The following is an 18863-nucleotide window of genomic DNA, read 5'->3' as shown; positions in this document are numbered from 1 at the left end:
ACGACGGTTGTGTGGGCAGCGAGGGTGCTGAAAAGTGACTCAAGGGCTGCGACACATTCTCATTTGCTTCAACCATTTCGACGCTCCCAATGTCCTCACTACATGAATCAGATGCACTAGGTTGAGGGCTGATGTGTAAAGTTCCTAATGCTTCATTTTTGAGCCTCTCTAACCTTGCAACAACTTCAGGGTTCATAAAACAACACCTAATCAAGAACAAACACACAATTAGTAGAAAGAATGCTTATAAAGGCATGGAATTTATTAAAAACTAAAAACTGACCGAAAATAAAAACTAACTAATATAACGTAACTCTAATGACTAATTAAACCAATTCATTGATATTAGACACCATTCCCCTGCAACGGCGCCAAAAACTTGTTGATTGTTTTCTTACAACAAAATAAAAACATATCTCATTCTAAGTATACTCGCAAGTGCACGAATCGCATCAGTAGCAAAGTGTACAAGCACGAGGTCGATCCCACAGGGAATGGTTAATAAGCAACAAATCAATTCAAATAATCAAAAGAATAACTAAATGGGAGGTTTAGGAAGTATAGAACTCACGCACACATCACCACACGCACACACCCATTATCCTATCTTGCAATGTTAAGTTTTCAGTTTCAAATCAGATATGCATACTGTAACCATCCAAGGCTACTGACAAATCAATTCAAACACAATATATCAAAGTTTGACTGCTAAAAAGGTTGGCTAGTTACTTTCTCGCAATTGTTCTCCTAAGGCATATATTAAGAGCTTCTTAGGCCTCCCCTAATCAGTTAACTTACATGTTCCCTAAGCGGACTTAAGACAACTGTTATCCATGTAAGAGTCATTAAGATCTATGAGAACGTCAAACGTGCACAACATACAAGCTTTGACTATTTCCTTATAGAGGTGGCACAAAACCATTACCAAGAATAATCCTTATTCCCTTGTTACTTGTGATTTAGTGTCTTTGACTATTTCACATCTAAACCTAATAAATAAACTAGATGCAATTATCCTAAGGTGGCCAGTCAAAGGACGCAAACAACTAGTGACGGATTCATCAAGAGACGGATAAACGATTTGTTAAAAAGCATGGCATCTCTGAAAATCAACCTACAACTAACATGCAAGATAGAATAATAAACTATATAATTAAAACATAAAAAGAAATCTGAATTACATAAACAAAATCTCAATCCATAATTAAATTAAATTCAGAAACACAAAACTAAAGTAAAAGAAGAATTCTAGACGAAAAATTAAAGAACATCAATGGAGGGGGCTGCGGCAAGAAGAAGAGAAGAAGGGAACCTCACACAAGCAAGTGGCTCACGGCTAGGGTGAGCTTGGGCTTGCGGCAAAGGCACCTTCTCTCTCTTGCTGTCACGCCGACTTTCTCTCTTTCTCTCTCTATCTTTCGGCCTCTCTCTCTCTCTCTCTCAATTTTGAAAATAAAAAAATATGGGAACCCTCAATAATGAGAGAATAGAATATATTTATAGAGGTGAGAAAGAAATCCTTGTGAAGCAAGGCTTAGGATTTGTGGCACCAGCTAGGGTTAGAAACATAAGGGCTTGCGGCAAGGCTTGTGCAATGGGCTTAAGTGACTCACGCCTAGGCCTCCTAGGATTTCCTTCTATCATGCACATGGGCTGCCACTTGGATCTTGCGTTATGGGCTGCATGGTTCAGGCGCATGGCTTGCATGGCATGCGCATGCATGCATGGGCTGCCACCTTGTAATTGACGCTTACATAGGCCCATGGCCCATTTGACTTGATGATATGTCATAGTAGACCCTTGACCATTGACTTTGACTTCCCATTTCGCCCCTCATTTCCCTTTGGATTCGAAGTCATTTCTTCCCTCCATTTGGTTCCATGGATGTCCACCACTTTCTAGAAGCTTCTGGAACCTTGACTTGATAGAGTTGACTTTGACCAACCTTTTCTAGTCCAACTAGGATTTCTTACAAAAGAAGGATTCCTTATCCATTTTGACTCTCGTAATGACCATATTGCCCTTGGAGTCTCCTAGTGTCATTAGGACTCCTTTCCCTAGTAGGGTTAGGTTTCCTAGTTCAACCAGAAATTCCTATTCCAATTAGGATTTCTCATTTCTGGCTCGACAATGATGGTTCTGGACTTGATATTTCCTAGTGTGACTAGGAATCCTCATTTGACTAGGATTTCTGCTTTTTTCCTGGTTTGACCAGGAAATGTCCCAAAACGGCTACATTTGCTCTTTTTTCCTATTTCTGCTTCATTTGACCTGAAAACACAAAAACAAGACAAGAAACACAAAATATCGAGTTCTAACACTCTGGGTTAAGGAATTAGTATCATAAAGTAATGCAAAATGCACACTCATCAGTGGGGAAGCAATTTCTCATATTAGCATTAGCGTTCTAGAACTATTGAACCACATTTGGTGTTAAGAACGCTCGAAAACATCTATTCGGTGCATACTTGGTCCAATTTAGTCCAAATTACTCTAAAACGTTCTCGATTGGTAAGAAAGGCTTGGGGATGCACTTTCACATGTTAGGATTAGCGTTCTAGACCTATTGAACCACATTTGGTGTTAAGAATGCTCGAAAACATCATTTCGGTGCATACTTTGTCTAATTTTGTCCGAATTGCTCCATGACGTGCCTAGTTGGCAATAAAGACATGAGGAAGCACTTTCACAAGTTAGGGTTAATGTAGCCTTGTTGAACCAGATTAAGTGTTAAGAACGCACGAAAACAGAATGTTGGTACATACTAGTACGAATTTAATCCAAGTTACTCCAAAACATTACCGGTTGGCAAGCAAGACATGGGGAAGCACTTTCACCTGTTGGGAATAACGTTATAGACCAATGGAACCATAATTGGTGTTAAGAATGCACGAAAACAACATTTCGATGCATACTTGGTCCAATTTCGTCCTAATTGCTCCAAGACGTTCCCAGTTGGCAATAAAGACATGAGGAAGCACTTTCACAAGTTCGGATTTGCCTTGTAGACCTATTGAACCACATTTGGTGTTAAGAACGCACAAAAACGTCATTTCGGTGCATACTTCTACCAATTTCGTCCAAATTGCACCAAAAATGTGCCGGTGGGCAAGAAAGACAAGGCGAAGCACTTTCTCGTGTTAGGAATAGCGTTCTAGACCTACTGAACCACATTTGGTGTTATGAATGCACGAAAACGTCATTTCGATGCATACTTGTACCAATTTCGTCCAAATTGCACCAAAAATGTGCCCGGTGGGCAAGAAAGACATGGGGAAGCACTTTCTCGTGTTAAGAATAGCGTTCTAGACCTATTGAACCACATTTGCTGTTATGAACCCAAAAAAAGGTCATTTCGATGCATACTTGTACTAATTTCGTCCAAATTGTACCAAAACTGTACCCGTTGGCAAGAAAGACATGAGAAAGCACTTTCTTGTGTTAAGAATAGCGTTCTAAACCTATTGAATCACATTTGGTGTTATGAATGCACGAAAACGTCATTTTGGTGCATACTTGGACCAATTTCGTCCAAATTGTACCAAAAATGTGCCCGGTTGGCAAGAAAGACATGGGGAAACACTTTCTCATGGTAAGAATAACGTTGTCGACCTATTGAACCACATGTGGTGTTAAGAACGCAAGAAAACAACATTTCGGTGTACACTTGGTCCAAATTCTTCCAAATGGCTCTAAAACATTACCAATTGGCAAGAAAGACATGGGGAAGTACTTTCACATGTTAGTGTTACAGTTCTTGACCTATTGAACCAGATTTGGTGTTAAGAACGCACGAAAACATTATTTCAGTGCATACTTATACGAATTTAATCCAAATTACTGCAAAACGTTACCAGTTGGCAAGAAAGAGATAGGGAAGAACTTTCTCATGTTAGGATTAGCATTCTATACTTATTGAACCACATTTAGTGTTATGAACGCACGAAAACGTCATTTAGGTGCATGCTTGTTCCAATTTTGTCCAAATGGCTCCAAAACGTTACCGATCGGCAAGAAAGACATGGGGAAGCACTTTCTCATCTTAGGATTAGCGTTATAGACCAATTGAACCACATTTGGTGTTAAGAAGGCATGAAAACGTCATTTCGGTGCATACTTGTTCCAATGTTATCCAAATTACACCAAAAATGCGACATGGGAAAGCACTTTCTCATTTTAAGAATCACGTTGTCGACCAATTCAACCACATTTGCTGTTAAGAACGCAAGAAAACACATTTCAGTGCATACTTGGTCCAATTTCTTTCAAATTGCTCCAAGACGTTCCCAGTTGACAAGAAAGACATAGTGAATCACTTTCTCATATTAGCATTCTAGACCTATTGAATCACATTTGGTGTTAAGAGCATAAGAAAACAACTTTTCGGTGCATATTTGCCCCAATTTTGTCCAAATTGCACCAAGACGTTCCCGGTTGGCAAGATAGACGTGAGGAAGAACTTTCTCATGTTAGGATTAGCGTTCCAGACCTATTGAACCACATTTGGTGTTAAGAACGGATGAAAACGTCATTTCGGTGCATACTTGTTGCAATTTCGTCTAAATTGCACCAAAAATGTGCCTAGTGGGCAAGAAATACATGGGGAAGCACATTCTCATGTTAGAAATAGCGTTCTAGACCTATTGAACCAAATTTGGTGTTAAAAACGCATGAAAACGTCATTTCGGTGCATACTTGGTCCAATTTCGTCCAAATTACTCCAAAACGTTCTCGGTTGGCAAGAAAGCCTTGGGGATGCACTTTCATATGTTAGGGTTAGCGTTCTATACCTATTGAACCACATTTGGTGTTAAGAACACTCGAAAATATCATTTCAGTGAATACTTTGTCCAATTTGTTCCAAATTGCTCCAAGACGTGCCCGGTTGGCAATAAAGACATGGAGAAACACTTTCACATGTTAGGGTTAATGTTCTAGACCAATTGAACCAGATTTGGTGTTAAGAATGCACGAAAACGTAATTTTGGTGCATACTTGTATGATTTTAATCCAAATTACTCCAAAACGTTACCGGTTGGCAAGAAAGACATAGGGAAGCACTTTCTCATGTTAGGATAAGCATTCTAGACCTATTGAACCACATTTGGTGTTATGAACGCACGAAAACTTCATTTAGGTGCATACTTGTTCCAATTTTGTCCAAATGGCTCCAAAACTTTACCGATCGGCAAGAAAGACATGGGGAAACACTTTCTCAAGTTTGGATTAGTGTTCTAGACATATTAAACCATATTCTAGACCTATTAAATTACATTTGGTGTTAAGAACGGAAGAAAACAACATTTTGGTGCATACTTGTTCTAATTTCGTCTAAAATGCACCAATTTGTTCCCGGTTCACAAGAAAGACATGGGAAAGCATTTTCTCATGTTTGGAATAGCGTTCTAGACCAATTGAACCACATTTGGTGTTAAGAAGGCACGAAAACGTCATTTCGGTGCATACTTGAACCTATTTCGTCCAAATTGTACCAAAAATGTGTCTGGCAAGCGAGAAAGACATGGGGAAGCACTTTCTCATGTTTGGAATTGTGTTGTCGACCTATTGAATCACATTTGCTGTTATGAACGCAAGAAAACAACATTTTGGTGCACACTTGGTCCAATTTCTTCCAAATTGCTCCAAGACGTTCCCAGTTGGCAAGAAAGACATGGGGAAGCACTTTCTCATGTTAGGATTAGTGTTCTAGACCTATTGAACCACATTTGGTGTTAAGAACGCCAAAAAACAACATTTTGGTGTATGCTTTGTCCAATTTCTTCCAACTTGCTCCAAGACGTACTCAGTTGGCAAGAAAGACATGAGGAAACTCTTTCTCATGTTAGGATTAGCGTTCTAGACCAATTGAACCACATTTGTTGTTGAGAATGCACGAAAACGTCCTTTCGGTGCATACTTCTACAAATTTCGTCCAAATTGCACCAAAAATGTGCCCGGTTGTCAAGAAAGAGATGGGGAAGCACTTTCTCAAGTTAGGAATAGCGTTATCGACCTATTGAATCACATTTGGTGTTAAAAATGCAAGAAAACAACATTTCAGTGCATACTTGGTCTATTTTTGTCCAAATTGCTCCAAGACGTTCCCGGTTGGCAAGAATGACATGGGAAAACACTTTCTCATATTAGGATCGGCGTTCTAGACCTATTGAACCACATTTTGTGCTAAAAATGCACAAAAACGTTATTTCGGTGCATGCTTGTTCCAATTTCGTCCAAATTGCACCAAAAATGTGCCCAGTTGGCAAGAAAGACATGGGGATGCACTTTCTCATGTTAGGAATAGCATTCTAGACCTATTGGACCACATGTAGTATTATGAATGCACGAAAATATCATTTTGGTGCATACTTTTACCAATTTCAACCAAATTGCACAAAAGATGTGCCAGGTTGGCAAGAAACACAAGGGGAAACACTTTCTCATGTTAGGAATAGCGTTGTAGATCTATTAAAAGAGATTTGACAGCGTGCATATGTGCGTTGTAGTGAATCCTTTGACAACATGCCACGCACGTTGTTATACAAATTAAAAAAAACAAAACAATTAACAAACATGACCTATGCAGCTATGCTACAACCAAAATTTATATCCACAATGAATCTTATATACCAAAAGAAAATATATCTCATTAATTCACCAATCAAAAGTTATTTCCCAATGAAAAGATAACTAAAATATATATATATATAAATTTAGTTAAGAGAATTAAACATCCATCAATTCTTCATATGAAATGAAATTAGAAAATATTGACGTGGACACCTTGCATTACAAAATTTGGTGTGTGGCCTATTTGCTAAGTCTGTTCTTCACTATACTAACACCAACAGCACCATCACAAGTTCACAAAACATGCTGATGCAAAAACCATCCTGCCTTAAATATATTGAAATTGAGATAGAATAACCTAACAGCACCATCACAAGTTCACAACACAAGCTGATGCAAAAACCACCCTGCCTTGAATATATTGAAATTGAGATAGGATAGCAGCGAGTCCATCTTGGGGTCACCACTACAAACATACAAAGATGAGAAAATAAGAGAGAGTGAGAGGGGGAGTGACATGTATGATTGCACTAAATACAAGAAAAAACAAAAGAAAATTGCATCTCAGCTGAGGCTAAAAAAATACCAACTGAGGTTGAAATTATGGCATAGTAAATATCAATTGAGGCTGAAAAAATACCTGAAAGAAAGTCATATCTCTTCCCTTTACGAACAATTGAGGCTGAATAGCTTTTCTACAGCAATTTGATAGAGCTTTTGGGCCATGCAACTATACTGCCTATAGCTTCACCAAGCAGTTTGAATTCATCTGTGACCCTATACAAAGACAGCTGTTCATTGAGCACGTCATCAACCTATACCTTCCAACAATCACGCCCAAGGGGTATGTGATGTACGTTTGTCCTTGGGTCTGTTGATGAAATGCGTCCTTCAGCCACAACTTCCTCTGAATCAAAATTGTACCAATGCAAGAGCTGACACTTTGCATTTTCCAGATTGTTGCTTTTGTCTTGCATCTGACGGCTTCCTTGTTGTGACTACAAATAGCATAATGAAATTGATATCAAGACTGATGTGTTTATATTTGATCTTAAAGAAAAATGTACAAAACTATATTTGTAATGAAAGTCTACTTACAACAGGAGTACATGCATGTGAGCTTATCATATCCTCCACATTTTTGGTTTGGTGCTGCAAAAAAGATACAAGTAAGATTGACATAGAATTTGTAAGTATTCGAACATTAAAAGACTGAAACTGACTTAGTACATGGATTATTACACGAAATTAAGTACCTCTTGACTCAATTTTAAAATTGCTTCTAGCTTAGCTTCAAAACTGTCCAACTTTTCGCCTTGAGTTTTTACTATAGCTTCAAGCTCCTTAACTTTTACATTACCATGAACTGCTGCATTTACTTTGGAGGGAGTCACACCAAAACCAAGGGCACGAACTCTCCCACGAGTTTCAGGTCCCAAAACTCTTGCAAGAGCATCATCTTGTACAAGATCTTTGCTTGGTGGATTCTCTTTTGACTCACTAACCTTCTTTATTTTTTCCTATAAAAGTTGAATATTATCTCAACAAAATAGCATCAGTATTACACAAGTGAGAGCTTTTGTGAGGCTTACCATTAAGTCACCAGCTAGTACCTCATTGACAGGGGTTCCATCCTTTTTCTAATATGCTTTAAGCCATAAATCAACCCTTGTTATTTGTTCAGGATTAGGATGGTTCAGTTTCTACATGAGTATATAACATATTCAGCTATATTAACTTAGCAAGCAGTTCAAGTTATAAATACAAACAGCACAATCAATTCAATTTGTTACCATTTCCTGCTCCAAGCGAGCATAGCCCCTTTGACTCATTGTATGTTTGATTTTTTGCTTCTTAGCCATTGCTTGGTACTTTTCCCTGTCAGCCTATACAAATATATTTTCAAATGTTAACCAAAAATAGTACATAATTCAGTTCTAAATTTTCATCACAACTCTCTCTCAGAAACTGTCATTGTAGAACAGTCAACTTTGAGGATTAAACTGCACCTCCTCAGAAGGAATTAGCTAATGAGCCTTATATCGTTGGAAAGCTTTGGAAGTCAAATTTTTGGAGAATTTGACGGATTGTGATTCCGAATTTTATAGAGGGAGATATGATGGTTTTAGTGCCAGCTGTTCAGTATAGGAAATTTGTGCGAAAATTTACCATAAAAATCAGTTCAAGGCTACTTCAAAAACTAAAATAAAAAAACTTACTCGAAATTGAGGTCCAAGTCTCTCGATGAAAAATTGGTCCCATGCTGCGTTTGATGTCACATTTGGTGGTTTCAAAAGGCCCATAGCACGTTTCTTATTTGGCATTTCACTTGCTCGAAAAATCTGGCTTGTTACTTTACATCTATATTGCCTCCAATACTTTGCCATCATTTGGAAAACAATGGGTTGATGAACCTCATTCACAATAAAGTATTGCTACAGTACAAAGAATTATTAGATATTAATTTTTTTTAATAGACTTTGATGAAAACATAATAATCAACTGAATGTGTGTCTCACCTGAATTAAAGACCATAAATCACCCTTCAACTTACTCCATTCTTCCTTCTCAAGGTCCTTCCAAGTTATCACGATAGGCACATGTTGGCGTGCTATGACACCAAGGAAGGAAACTAGTTTTTGTGAGTTTTTCCCATAAGGTTGCCCTTTGACATTGAAAGCCACCGGAAGCTTTTCAATTTCACCTTTTGGCAGAACTCCCATTGTAGTTGGACCTCGTGTCTTTTTTGGTTCTGTATGATCTGCATTTTCAGGGGGTCTCTCATTATTGGCTAGTTCATTAGGTGGAGTAGTGGCTACCTCATTGGCTGGATGAATAGATGGCAGCATGGGTCTCTCATTGGCTGGATCAATAGACTGCATCATGGGCTCATTGGCTGGATTAGCAGTCTTCTTTTGTTGTTTTGCAGACTTTCCTTTAGGGTCTTGGTCCTTGGTCCTTTTCACTCCATTAGTGGTCTTCTCATTGACAATTCTAATTCCCTCATTTCCATTATGGGTTTCAGCAACAAAAAGAGCTCGACGTTGCTGTGACCCTCTCTTTTCGGGTCTCTTAGAGGTCTGAACAACCAAGTAATTAAGGGAGCTTGTGAGAAACAACTTATTAAACACTTGATCATGATAAACAAGCCCAAGAAAGAAAAAAAAAAAGTAACTTTTGTGCATCTATTCAAAACCAAATACGTATGTTAAAGCCTTACCTCAACAGTATCCATTTTGTGACCTTTGCTTGATTCAACAGTGAAGCTAGCTATTCCTCAGAAAAATGCTACCAACAAACCTGGAAAAAGAAAGGAGATTGTATAATTTAGCAAAGTACCTGAGATTATTTTATAAATTAAACTCTTTCATAACTAAGAAGTTACAACTAAAAAAATAATAATAATTCTAAACATTAATACAAAAGCAACCACAAACTATTCCACAACAATAGGCTTCAATATTTACCCAATTATAAACCATTAATATAAAGATGAAGATACATTTCTAGAGTTCACTTAATAAATAGCACAAGCTAGCCATCACACTTGGAATAAGTTTTACTAAAAAAAAAAAACATGTATGTCGCACATCAAAATTAGGACACCAATGAAATACATTATGCATCACATAGCACCCCATCCACACCCATCCGTGCATATTCTTCTTCCTCATCTCCATTGTAACTAAGTCTTGATACATCAAATGGTGTAGATGGTACACATTCAATCTCATCACAGCTATCAAACTCTTTAAACCCTCTTGCTGGTGGGTGCATCATAACATACCAATTTGAAGTATCATCCACCCTAGAATAAAAAATTTGGTTAGCTTGTGATGCTAGAATAAAAGGATCCTTTTGAAACTGACTTTGTCCTTGATGGAGGTTGACTAATGTGAACCCATCCTCAACTTTCACACCATTCACAATATTTGCCCAATCGCATTTGAATAGTGCAATATGAAATGAATTATAGGACAAAACTATGACATCTCTCAAAACCCCATAGTAATTGACTTTCTCATTAACCATTGCATTGTCCCTTGCACTAGCTCTACAAACCGTTGCCGCTTCAATGGTAACTCCACTCATTTGTCGAGATTTCTCTTTATCTTGAGTGCGAAATCGAATACTATTTATAAGCAACCCAGAATATGAAAGGGCCTGCTGCAATGGGCGACGTGAAAGCCACCTTATAATCTTTGACACATTTTGGACCACCATCTCAGCCTTAATCTGTTTAAGGTATGAGCATAAGTTAGAAATAACAGTGGCAAATAAGATAAAAGTGAAATCTAATTGTGTAATGTCAAATATATGCATGGCAACCTTATTTGCAAACCATGAAGTGAATGACTCCATGTGTTTCTTCTCTAACAATGCATCATTCCTTTCGAGACGTCTATCTAAAGTCTTAAGCTCATCCTTGTGCATTCTAGTACAAAAAGCTAGATGTTAGATTAATTTCACCAATGTCTCTTAATTTATATTTTTAATGTAGAAAAAGGCATTTCTAGAGCAAGAATGACTTACTGTACATAAGGCTCAACTTCTTGTGTATTACACAACACATAGCGATGGGCAGCTTCTGACATTTCTGGAGTAAGAATGATTCGCTTCTTTGTAGATAAAGGGTGCCCTTCCAGCAATAAACCATTCTCAAACTCTTCATTGCGTCCATGCCTAGAGCCTATATCATCATCTTTTGTTATGTACTTGCTACATAACAATGCGCACTCTTCAGCAAGGTATCGTTCAGCAATACACCCTTCAGGCCGTGCACGATTCATAACATAACCTTTCAATACTTTCATATACCTAAAATAACGATAAAATCTCTATTTAAGATTTTACATTACTTAGAACAAGTTATACTTACAAGTAATAAAAATAAAATAAAAAATTACCTCTCAAATGGATACATCCAACGGTATTGTACTGGTCCACATAATCGAGCTTCTCGTCCTAAGTGAATTGTCAAATGGACCATAATATCAAAGAATGAAGGAGGAAAAAACCTTTCTAGCATGCACATAGTGTCCACAATATCTTCCTCCAACTTTTCCAGTTTGTTTCTATCTACAACTTTCTGACACAACTCATTAAAAAATGCACACAATCTGAAAATGGCAGTTCTAGGCCCTTTGGGAAGAAGACCTCTCAATGCCACTGATAACAGTTGTTGCATTAGAAGGTGACAATCATGAGACTTCAGCCCAAATACCTTGCAGTCCACCAAGGATATACAGTTTCCAAGATTTGACCCATAACCATTAGGCAATTTTAAATTTGCAAGCCTACTGCAAAAAAGTTGCTTTTCTGTCTTGGACAAAGTGTGAGGTGCTGCTGGAAGATAAAATTTATTCCCTCTTTTTTCAGGGTGTAAATCGCTTCTAATTTGCATTTCTTCCAAGTCCTTACGAGAATTTACTCCATCTTTAGTTTTCCCCTTCAACATCAAAAGTGTTCCAATAATGCTCTCACAAATGTTTTTTTCAATGTGCATGACATCTAAATTGTGGCGGACAAGAAGACTCTGCAAATTACAGCAACCATGGTCTGTGTTATAATCATGATAAGCTATTCTAAAAAAAAAAACATGTATGTCAAACTTTAAAAGAAAATGACTAATATCATTACCTTCCAATATGGTAACTCAAAAAAAATTGACTTTTTCTTCCACTTGGTTTCAGATGGCAGATTTGTGTCATTCTTCTTCTTCCTCTTTCCTATTGTTTTCTTATCCTTTTTCCCAAAGTTATTCACAATTCCATCAATTTCAACATAAATTTCCTCACTTGTAGAAATCTTAGGCCTCCTCCCATTTTCATGATGCCCATTAAACCAACTTCGTCTCGTTCGAAGGGGATGACTTGGAGCAAGAAATCGTCTATGACCCATATACGTAAACTTACGGCTATAGGTCAACCAATTTGAAAATGTGTCTTCACGACAAACGGGACATGCAACTTTTCCTTTGGTGGGCCATCCAGATAAGTTTCCATAAGCAGGAAAGTCATTGATTGTCCACATCAAGATAGACCTTAAGTGAAAAGTCTCCTTACTAAATGCATCATACATCTCCACTCCATTGGTCCATAGCACTTTTAAATCGTCTATAAGTCGCGCCAAATACACATCTATGTCATTACCTGGTTGCTTTGAACCTGGGATCAGTAAAGTCAACATTAAGTTTTCCTTAGACATGCATAACCATGGAGGCAAGTTGTATGTAGTCAAAATCACCGGCCAACAACTATATGGACACTTGAGATCATGAAAAGGATTAAAACCATCAATAGCAAGGCCAAATCTGATGTTTCGAGGATCTGATCCGAAAGATGGCCACTTTCTGTTTATCACATCCCATGTCACCAAATCAACAGGATGTCTCATCTTACCATCGTGACTTTTATTATTTGCATGCCACCTTAATTGTTCTGCTGTCTCACTCATTGCAAACATCCTTTTCAACCTTGCTATTAATGGAAAGTATCGCAATAATTTTGCTGGGACCCCTTTTTCAATTTTAGTAGTGCGTTCATTAACTTTTCATCTTGAAGCACCACATTTAGGACACATCTCTACATGCTCAAGCTCATGCCTAAATAGACAACAGTCATTGACACATGCATGTATCCTCTCATATCCAAGTTCAAATGTCTTGAAAAATTTCTTTGTCAAATAAAAGGAATCTGGCAGCACATTATCATCTGATAGCATATCACGAAACATTTGAAGCATGGCAGTGAATACACTATCAGTTAAGCCAAATGAAGCTTTCAACTTGAACATAGAAATAATTGTCGACAGCTTTGTGTACTTTGTACAACCAAGGAACAGCGGCGTTTCAGCCTCTTTAACCATGTTTTCAATTTCAGCCTCTCTACTTTCCCTAGGCTCCTCTACAACTTCATCTTGTTGAAAAAAAAAATCCTTGTACATCCTATATGCCTCAGGCATCTCCACATCATAATGCTCGTTAGGTTTACTTGGTCTTTCACCATGAAAGACCCACATCTTGTAATTAGGGTCAAACCCTTTCATGATCAAGTGTTCGTACACTATATCAAAGTGGTGGTGTTGTAAGTTTCTACATACCAAACAAGGACACACTATCATATCTGAATCTCCTGCTTTTGCTCGAGTTTCATTAACAAAATTACGTAATGCCTCCTTAAGACTCTCCATACTGGGAGACCAAGTGTACCAAGCCTCCTAGTTTGTTGATGATATAGGTACTTGAAAAAAAAAAAAAATTGCAAGATCAATATTCTAATACTATATCGAACAACTAATCAACAAACACTGCTAAAATTCTCAAACATTAATTGGAATGAAGTTTACTAAGTTGACATACATGTATACCAGGCAAGAAAAACTTTTGCACACAACAACAAAAAACACTCCCTGCACAATCTAACTAAAAAGTGGAGAAGAGCACAATGCACTGAAGAAAATAACAAATAAATCTAATCAGAGAGGAACACCATGAGGGAAGTGGAGGTGGTAGTGATTTCTTAAGCTTAAAAATGATTTCAATAGGAAGTTTTGAGCAAATATGAACTGAATGCTGCACATTCTAGATGTTAGATTAACTTCACCAACGTCTCTTTCTATTTTCAGTGTTGAAAAAGGCATTATTATGACTTACTGTACATAACGCTCAACTTTTAAAACTATATCAAACAACTAATCATGCTAAAATTCTCAAACATGAATTGGAATAAAGTTTACTGGGTTCACATACATGTATACCATGCACTACTTTTACAACAACTATTACAGCTTATCAAATTAGATTAAAAACCAATTTACCAAAACGATTGCACCAGTATCAATTTAAAGAGAAAACCATACATGTGTCACTGTCCTTTACATCAGAAGCTTGATCACAAGCAAACCAGGATGCCTAAAACTAACATTTTTGGCCCCTAACATAGAAATCAAAAGTTGACACCAAACTAATAAAATTCACTACTTTATTAATACCTTTTGTACTTGAATAAAAAACTCAGAAGTTTAGCACCAACCCACCACAACTCATTACTCTTGACAAGACCGCCCCCGGATTTCCACCCTGAAACCCGAAGAGGTCCTGCGGGATCCAAAATCAAGGAAAATTCTACCGAAAATTCGGCAGAACCTCCCCTAAAAATGGTCTAATCCCAAAATTTTATAACCTGTTAAAACACACTTCTAAATTTTCAACTTCCCTACCACAACCAATTTGGGTCTCCGACCCAACATAAAATTTACAAATTTCATAAGGTTACAACCAAACATCAGAGCCAACTACAAGATAAGGTTTACATGAAATCCTACACTATACAATACGAAGAGAAAGCCCGCCTCGACGAGAAAATTGTGACCGGCTGCCGCTTCCACCTGGGGGAAACCATTAAAACACAAAGAAAAATGACTCACGGTGAGAAGGGCTCAGTGAGTGGATGAACAAATCAAATGATAACAAAGTTAATAAGGTAAAACATTTTATTAATAATCTAAATTGCACAAACACAATAGATTTCACCCATTTAAAATATGCTTTGAACTGATAAAAAGAATGACTAGAATATTTATTTAATAAAGTTTTTAGGATTATCGTGGGCCATATAAGTACCCATTTGACGGGCTCCACATTGGTACCGTACAAGACCGTCGCACCAAGTGAAGCGTCTACTTAACCTTCCACCCGCACCGTCGTAACGCCGTCATGCGAGTGGGTTTATGGTGTCCCTTGTACCGTCGCAACGCCGTCCTACAAGTGGACACAGGGTGGCCCTTGTACCGTCGAATCGCCGTCGTACAATAAGCCAAAGTGTCGTACATGCACGTAGATTGCCCTTCCACCCGCACCGTCGCAACGCCGTCATGCGAATGGACTTATGGTGTCCCTTGTACCGTCGAATCGCCGTCATACAAGTGGACACAGGGTGGCCCTTGTACCGTCGAATCGCCGTCATACAATAAGCCAAAGAGTCGCACGTGCACGTAGACTACCCCCAAAGGGCGAGGCATCCCGGCACACGGCCCAAGCCTATGTGTGTGCCGTGATGGGTCCCAAAGACCTACTTAATAATCGGTGGGTACTTAGACGGCCTCTTAAATAATTAGTTTTAATTATTTAATAACCCTTAGATCAACATGGCATATAATTCAATCCATTTAAAATATTTATTAATGCAGAACGGACTTCACTCAATTCATTATTTCATTATTTAACTCAAAACTTCAAAAGTAATATAAAAACCACAAGACCCATAAACTTTGCAAGCAAAAGAAAGTCCACTCACAATATTGGAGCCTAGTGTCGGCCTCCGGATGAATCACCTCTAGTCTCGGGAGCGTCGCCTAGAGAGGAAAAACCCCCAAAATTTCATGGAAAACGGGGTAGAAATCTGGCCGGATTTGAAAGAGTTGTCGACTGCCCTTTTCGCTCGTTTCTGGGCTGTTTGTTGCAACCGGGGTTGGGGGGGTGGCTGGGCTGGTGGCGCCGGCGGCTAGGAAGAGTGGCCAACTACTCGACGTCGGCTGGAAGTGGCCGGAAGGGCTAGACTTGTGTGGAGCTGAGTGTGCGCAGGGAATTGTTGCCCAGAGAGAGAGAGAGAGCTTAGGGGCTCGGGGTGGACGATCGGCTCCGGCGATGGGGGTCGCGCGGCTGCCTTGGTTGACGAGGAAATGGTCGGCGTTGATGGTTGTGGTGGTGGCTGGCTGGGTGTTTGCAGAGAGAGTCACGGAGGGAGGAGAAGAGTGAGGTCGCGGGTAATCCGAGAGAGAGAGAGAGAGAGAGAGAGAGAGAGAGAGAGAGAGAGAGAGAAATAGATAGGGGGTGTGTTGAGTAACATTGTTGGGGTTTCTAGAGAAATCCTGTTTTAATACTAAAAATTTTCTAGAATTTTCGTGTAAAAGGACAAAATTGCCCCTAAAATGTTTCGCCCCACATTCTCAAACCGTGGCCCAAATTTAAATTTCGTCTTCGGAAGTACGTTATGAACTACTTCATTACCCCCGTCTATTGAAATTTTCTAAAAGTTTTTATCTTCCTTAATTTCCCGTTTGACTACCCATTTTCTTATTAGAATGTATAAGTCTCTTTCAAATTAAACTTCCCAACTGGGTCACCACCGAATGAAATTTAACTTGATTTTATATAAAAGAACGAAACTTGGGTCGGGTCATTACAATCTTCCCCCGTTAGAAAAATTTCGTCCTCGAAATTTACCTGTTAAGAAAACAAATGTGGATACTGAGCCCTCATCTGATCCTCGGGTTCCCATGTCGCCTCTTCAACCGTGTGATTCCTCCATAAGACTTTGACCAAAGGAATAGTTTTTGTGCGAAGTACTTGGTCTCTGCGATCCAGAATCTCCACAGGTTGCTCCTCGTAAGATAAATCTTCTCGTAATTCAACAGGTTGATTTTCCAATATGTGGGAAGGGTCGGGTCTATATTTACGCAACATCGATACATGGAACACATCATGAATCCGCGATAACTCCATAGGTAGCGCCAATCTATAAGCGACTTGACCAATTCGTTCAGTGATCTCATATGGTCCAATAAATCGAGGACTTAACTTTCCACGCTTCCCAAAACGTACCACTCCTTTCCATGGCGATAATTTCAAAAAGACTTTATCTCCGACTTCAAACTCTAAGTCTTTTCTACGATTGTCTGCATAGCTCTTTTGCCGATCTTGTGCAGGCTTCAGTCTGTTCTTTATAATTTGAATCTTGTCGGTGGTCATTTGAATGTACTCGGGCCCCACTAACTTCCTTTCACCAACCTCATTCCAACAAATTGGTGTTCTACATTGTCGACCATATAACGCTTCATAAGGAGCCATACCAATACTTGAATGGTAACTATTATTATAGTCAAACTCCATTAATGGTAAATGAGTATCCCAGTTGCCTTTGAATTGTAGAGCACAAGTCCTCAACATATCTTCTAGAGTCTGTATAGTCCTTTCTGACTGCCCATCAGTTTGTGGATGGAATGCAGTGCTAAACTTTAACTTAGTACCCATTGCCCGTTGTAGGCTTTCCCAGAATCTAGAAGTAAATCTCGAATCTCTATCTGACACGATGGATACTGGTGCACCATGCAAGCTTACTATTTCATCCACGAAGAGTTTCGCCAGCTTATCCAAAGTATATTTCTCACGGACAGGTAAAAAGTGAGCTGACTTTGTGAGTCTATCCACCACGACCCAAATTCCATCATGTCCACTTTGGGTTCGAGGGAGCTTGAACAAGAAATCCATAGTTATGTGCTCCCACTTCCATTCAGGAATAGGAAGTGGTTGCATAAGTCCTGAAGGCTTCTGCCGCTCTGCTTTAACTTGTTGACAAATTAAACATCTTGCCACAAATTCTGCTATATCTCTTTTCATGCCTGGCCACCAATGATGTTCTCGCAAAGTGCGATACATTTTGGTGCTCCCTGGGTGCATTGCATAGGCTGAACTATGCGCTTCCTCCAAAATTTCTTTTCGAAGAGCTTCATTTGTTGGAACACACAATCTAGTGCCCATTACCAAGGCTCTGTCGTCCCTTACCGAGAAATCTGTTCTCAATCCTTTCTCAACCTCATTTTTGAGTTTCATCAACAAGGAATCATGTAGTTGGGCTTCACGAACTTTATCGATTAAGGTTGGTCTAACTCGGAAGCTAGCCAACAATGCTCCTGTTTCACTTATCGTTAAATTGGCTCCTGTTGCCCTCAATTCGACTAGCAAGGGTAGGTGCACCGTTCTTAAGTATGCTAATGATCCGGATGTTTTTCTACTCAATGCATCTGCCACCACATTGGCCTTCCCAGGGTGATATTCAATAGTGCAATCATAGTCCTTTATTAATTCCAACCATCTCCTTTGTCTCAAATTCAATTCCTTTTGAGTAAATAGATACTTGAGGCTCTTGTGATCGGTGAATATCTGACAAGACGCTCCATATAGGTAATGTCTCCAAATTTTCAAGGCAGAGACTATAGCTGCAAGTTCTAAACCATGAGTTGGGTAATTCAACTCATGTTTCTTGAGTTGTCTAGAAGCATAAGCAACCACCTTATCATTCTGCATCAACACACAACCTAGACCCTGTCTTGAAGCATCACTATAAATCACGAACCCACTATCGCCATCGGGTAATTTCAACACTGGGGCAGAAGTTAATCTATCCTTTAGTTCTTGGAAACTTTTCTCACATTCATTAGACCATTCATACTTGACTCCTTTTCTGGTTAGCCGAGTAAGTGGTGCTGATAATTTGGAGAAGCCTTCCACAAAT

At 38.9% G+C, this 18863-nt stretch overlaps 1 protein-coding gene, 1 long non-coding RNA gene and 1 pseudogene across 3 annotated transcripts; all 3 read right to left on the bottom strand.

Annotated features, from left to right (window-relative positions):
- Positions 1 to 6829: 6829 nt before the first annotated feature.
- On the bottom strand, positions 6830 to 9319 carry LOC147283510 (uncharacterized; annotated as a pseudogene). Its single transcript, XR_015122340.1, has 8 exons — positions 9090 to 9319; positions 8790 to 9005; positions 8364 to 8456; positions 8163 to 8273; positions 7827 to 8090; positions 7669 to 7722; positions 7211 to 7568; positions 6830 to 7036 (listed from the first exon to the last, which is right to left on the bottom strand). The product of XR_015122340.1 is annotated as an uncharacterized LOC147283510 (transcript).
- An 869-nt stretch (positions 9320 to 10188) lies between these two features.
- Positions 10189 to 12966, bottom strand: LOC147283509 (uncharacterized). The gene is made up of 5 exons (XM_086243965.1): positions 12211 to 12966; positions 11478 to 12106; positions 11104 to 11388; positions 10900 to 11005; positions 10189 to 10806 (listed from the first exon to the last, which is right to left on the bottom strand). The coding sequence occupies exons 1-5, from the start codon at positions 12964 to 12966 to the stop codon at positions 10189 to 10191; spliced, it is 2394 nt and encodes a 797-aa protein (XP_086100091.1).
- A 1788-nt stretch (positions 12967 to 14754) lies between these two features.
- Positions 14755 to 15970, bottom strand: LOC147283508 (uncharacterized). The gene is made up of 2 exons (XR_015122272.1): positions 15867 to 15970; positions 14755 to 14958 (listed from the first exon to the last, which is right to left on the bottom strand). It is a non-coding gene; the product is annotated as an uncharacterized LOC147283508 (long non-coding RNA).
- Between the last annotated feature and the right edge of the window lie 2893 nt (positions 15971 to 18863).

Source organism: Dryas octopetala, chromosome 5 (genome assembly GCF_963921425.1).
Source record: "Dryas octopetala chromosome 5, drDryOcto1.1, whole genome shotgun sequence".
Lineage (NCBI taxonomy): Eukaryota > Viridiplantae > Streptophyta > Magnoliopsida > Rosales > Rosaceae > Dryas > Dryas octopetala.
Note: the sequence above shows the minus strand (reverse complement) of the source record. Positions and strands in the feature narration are given on the sequence as shown.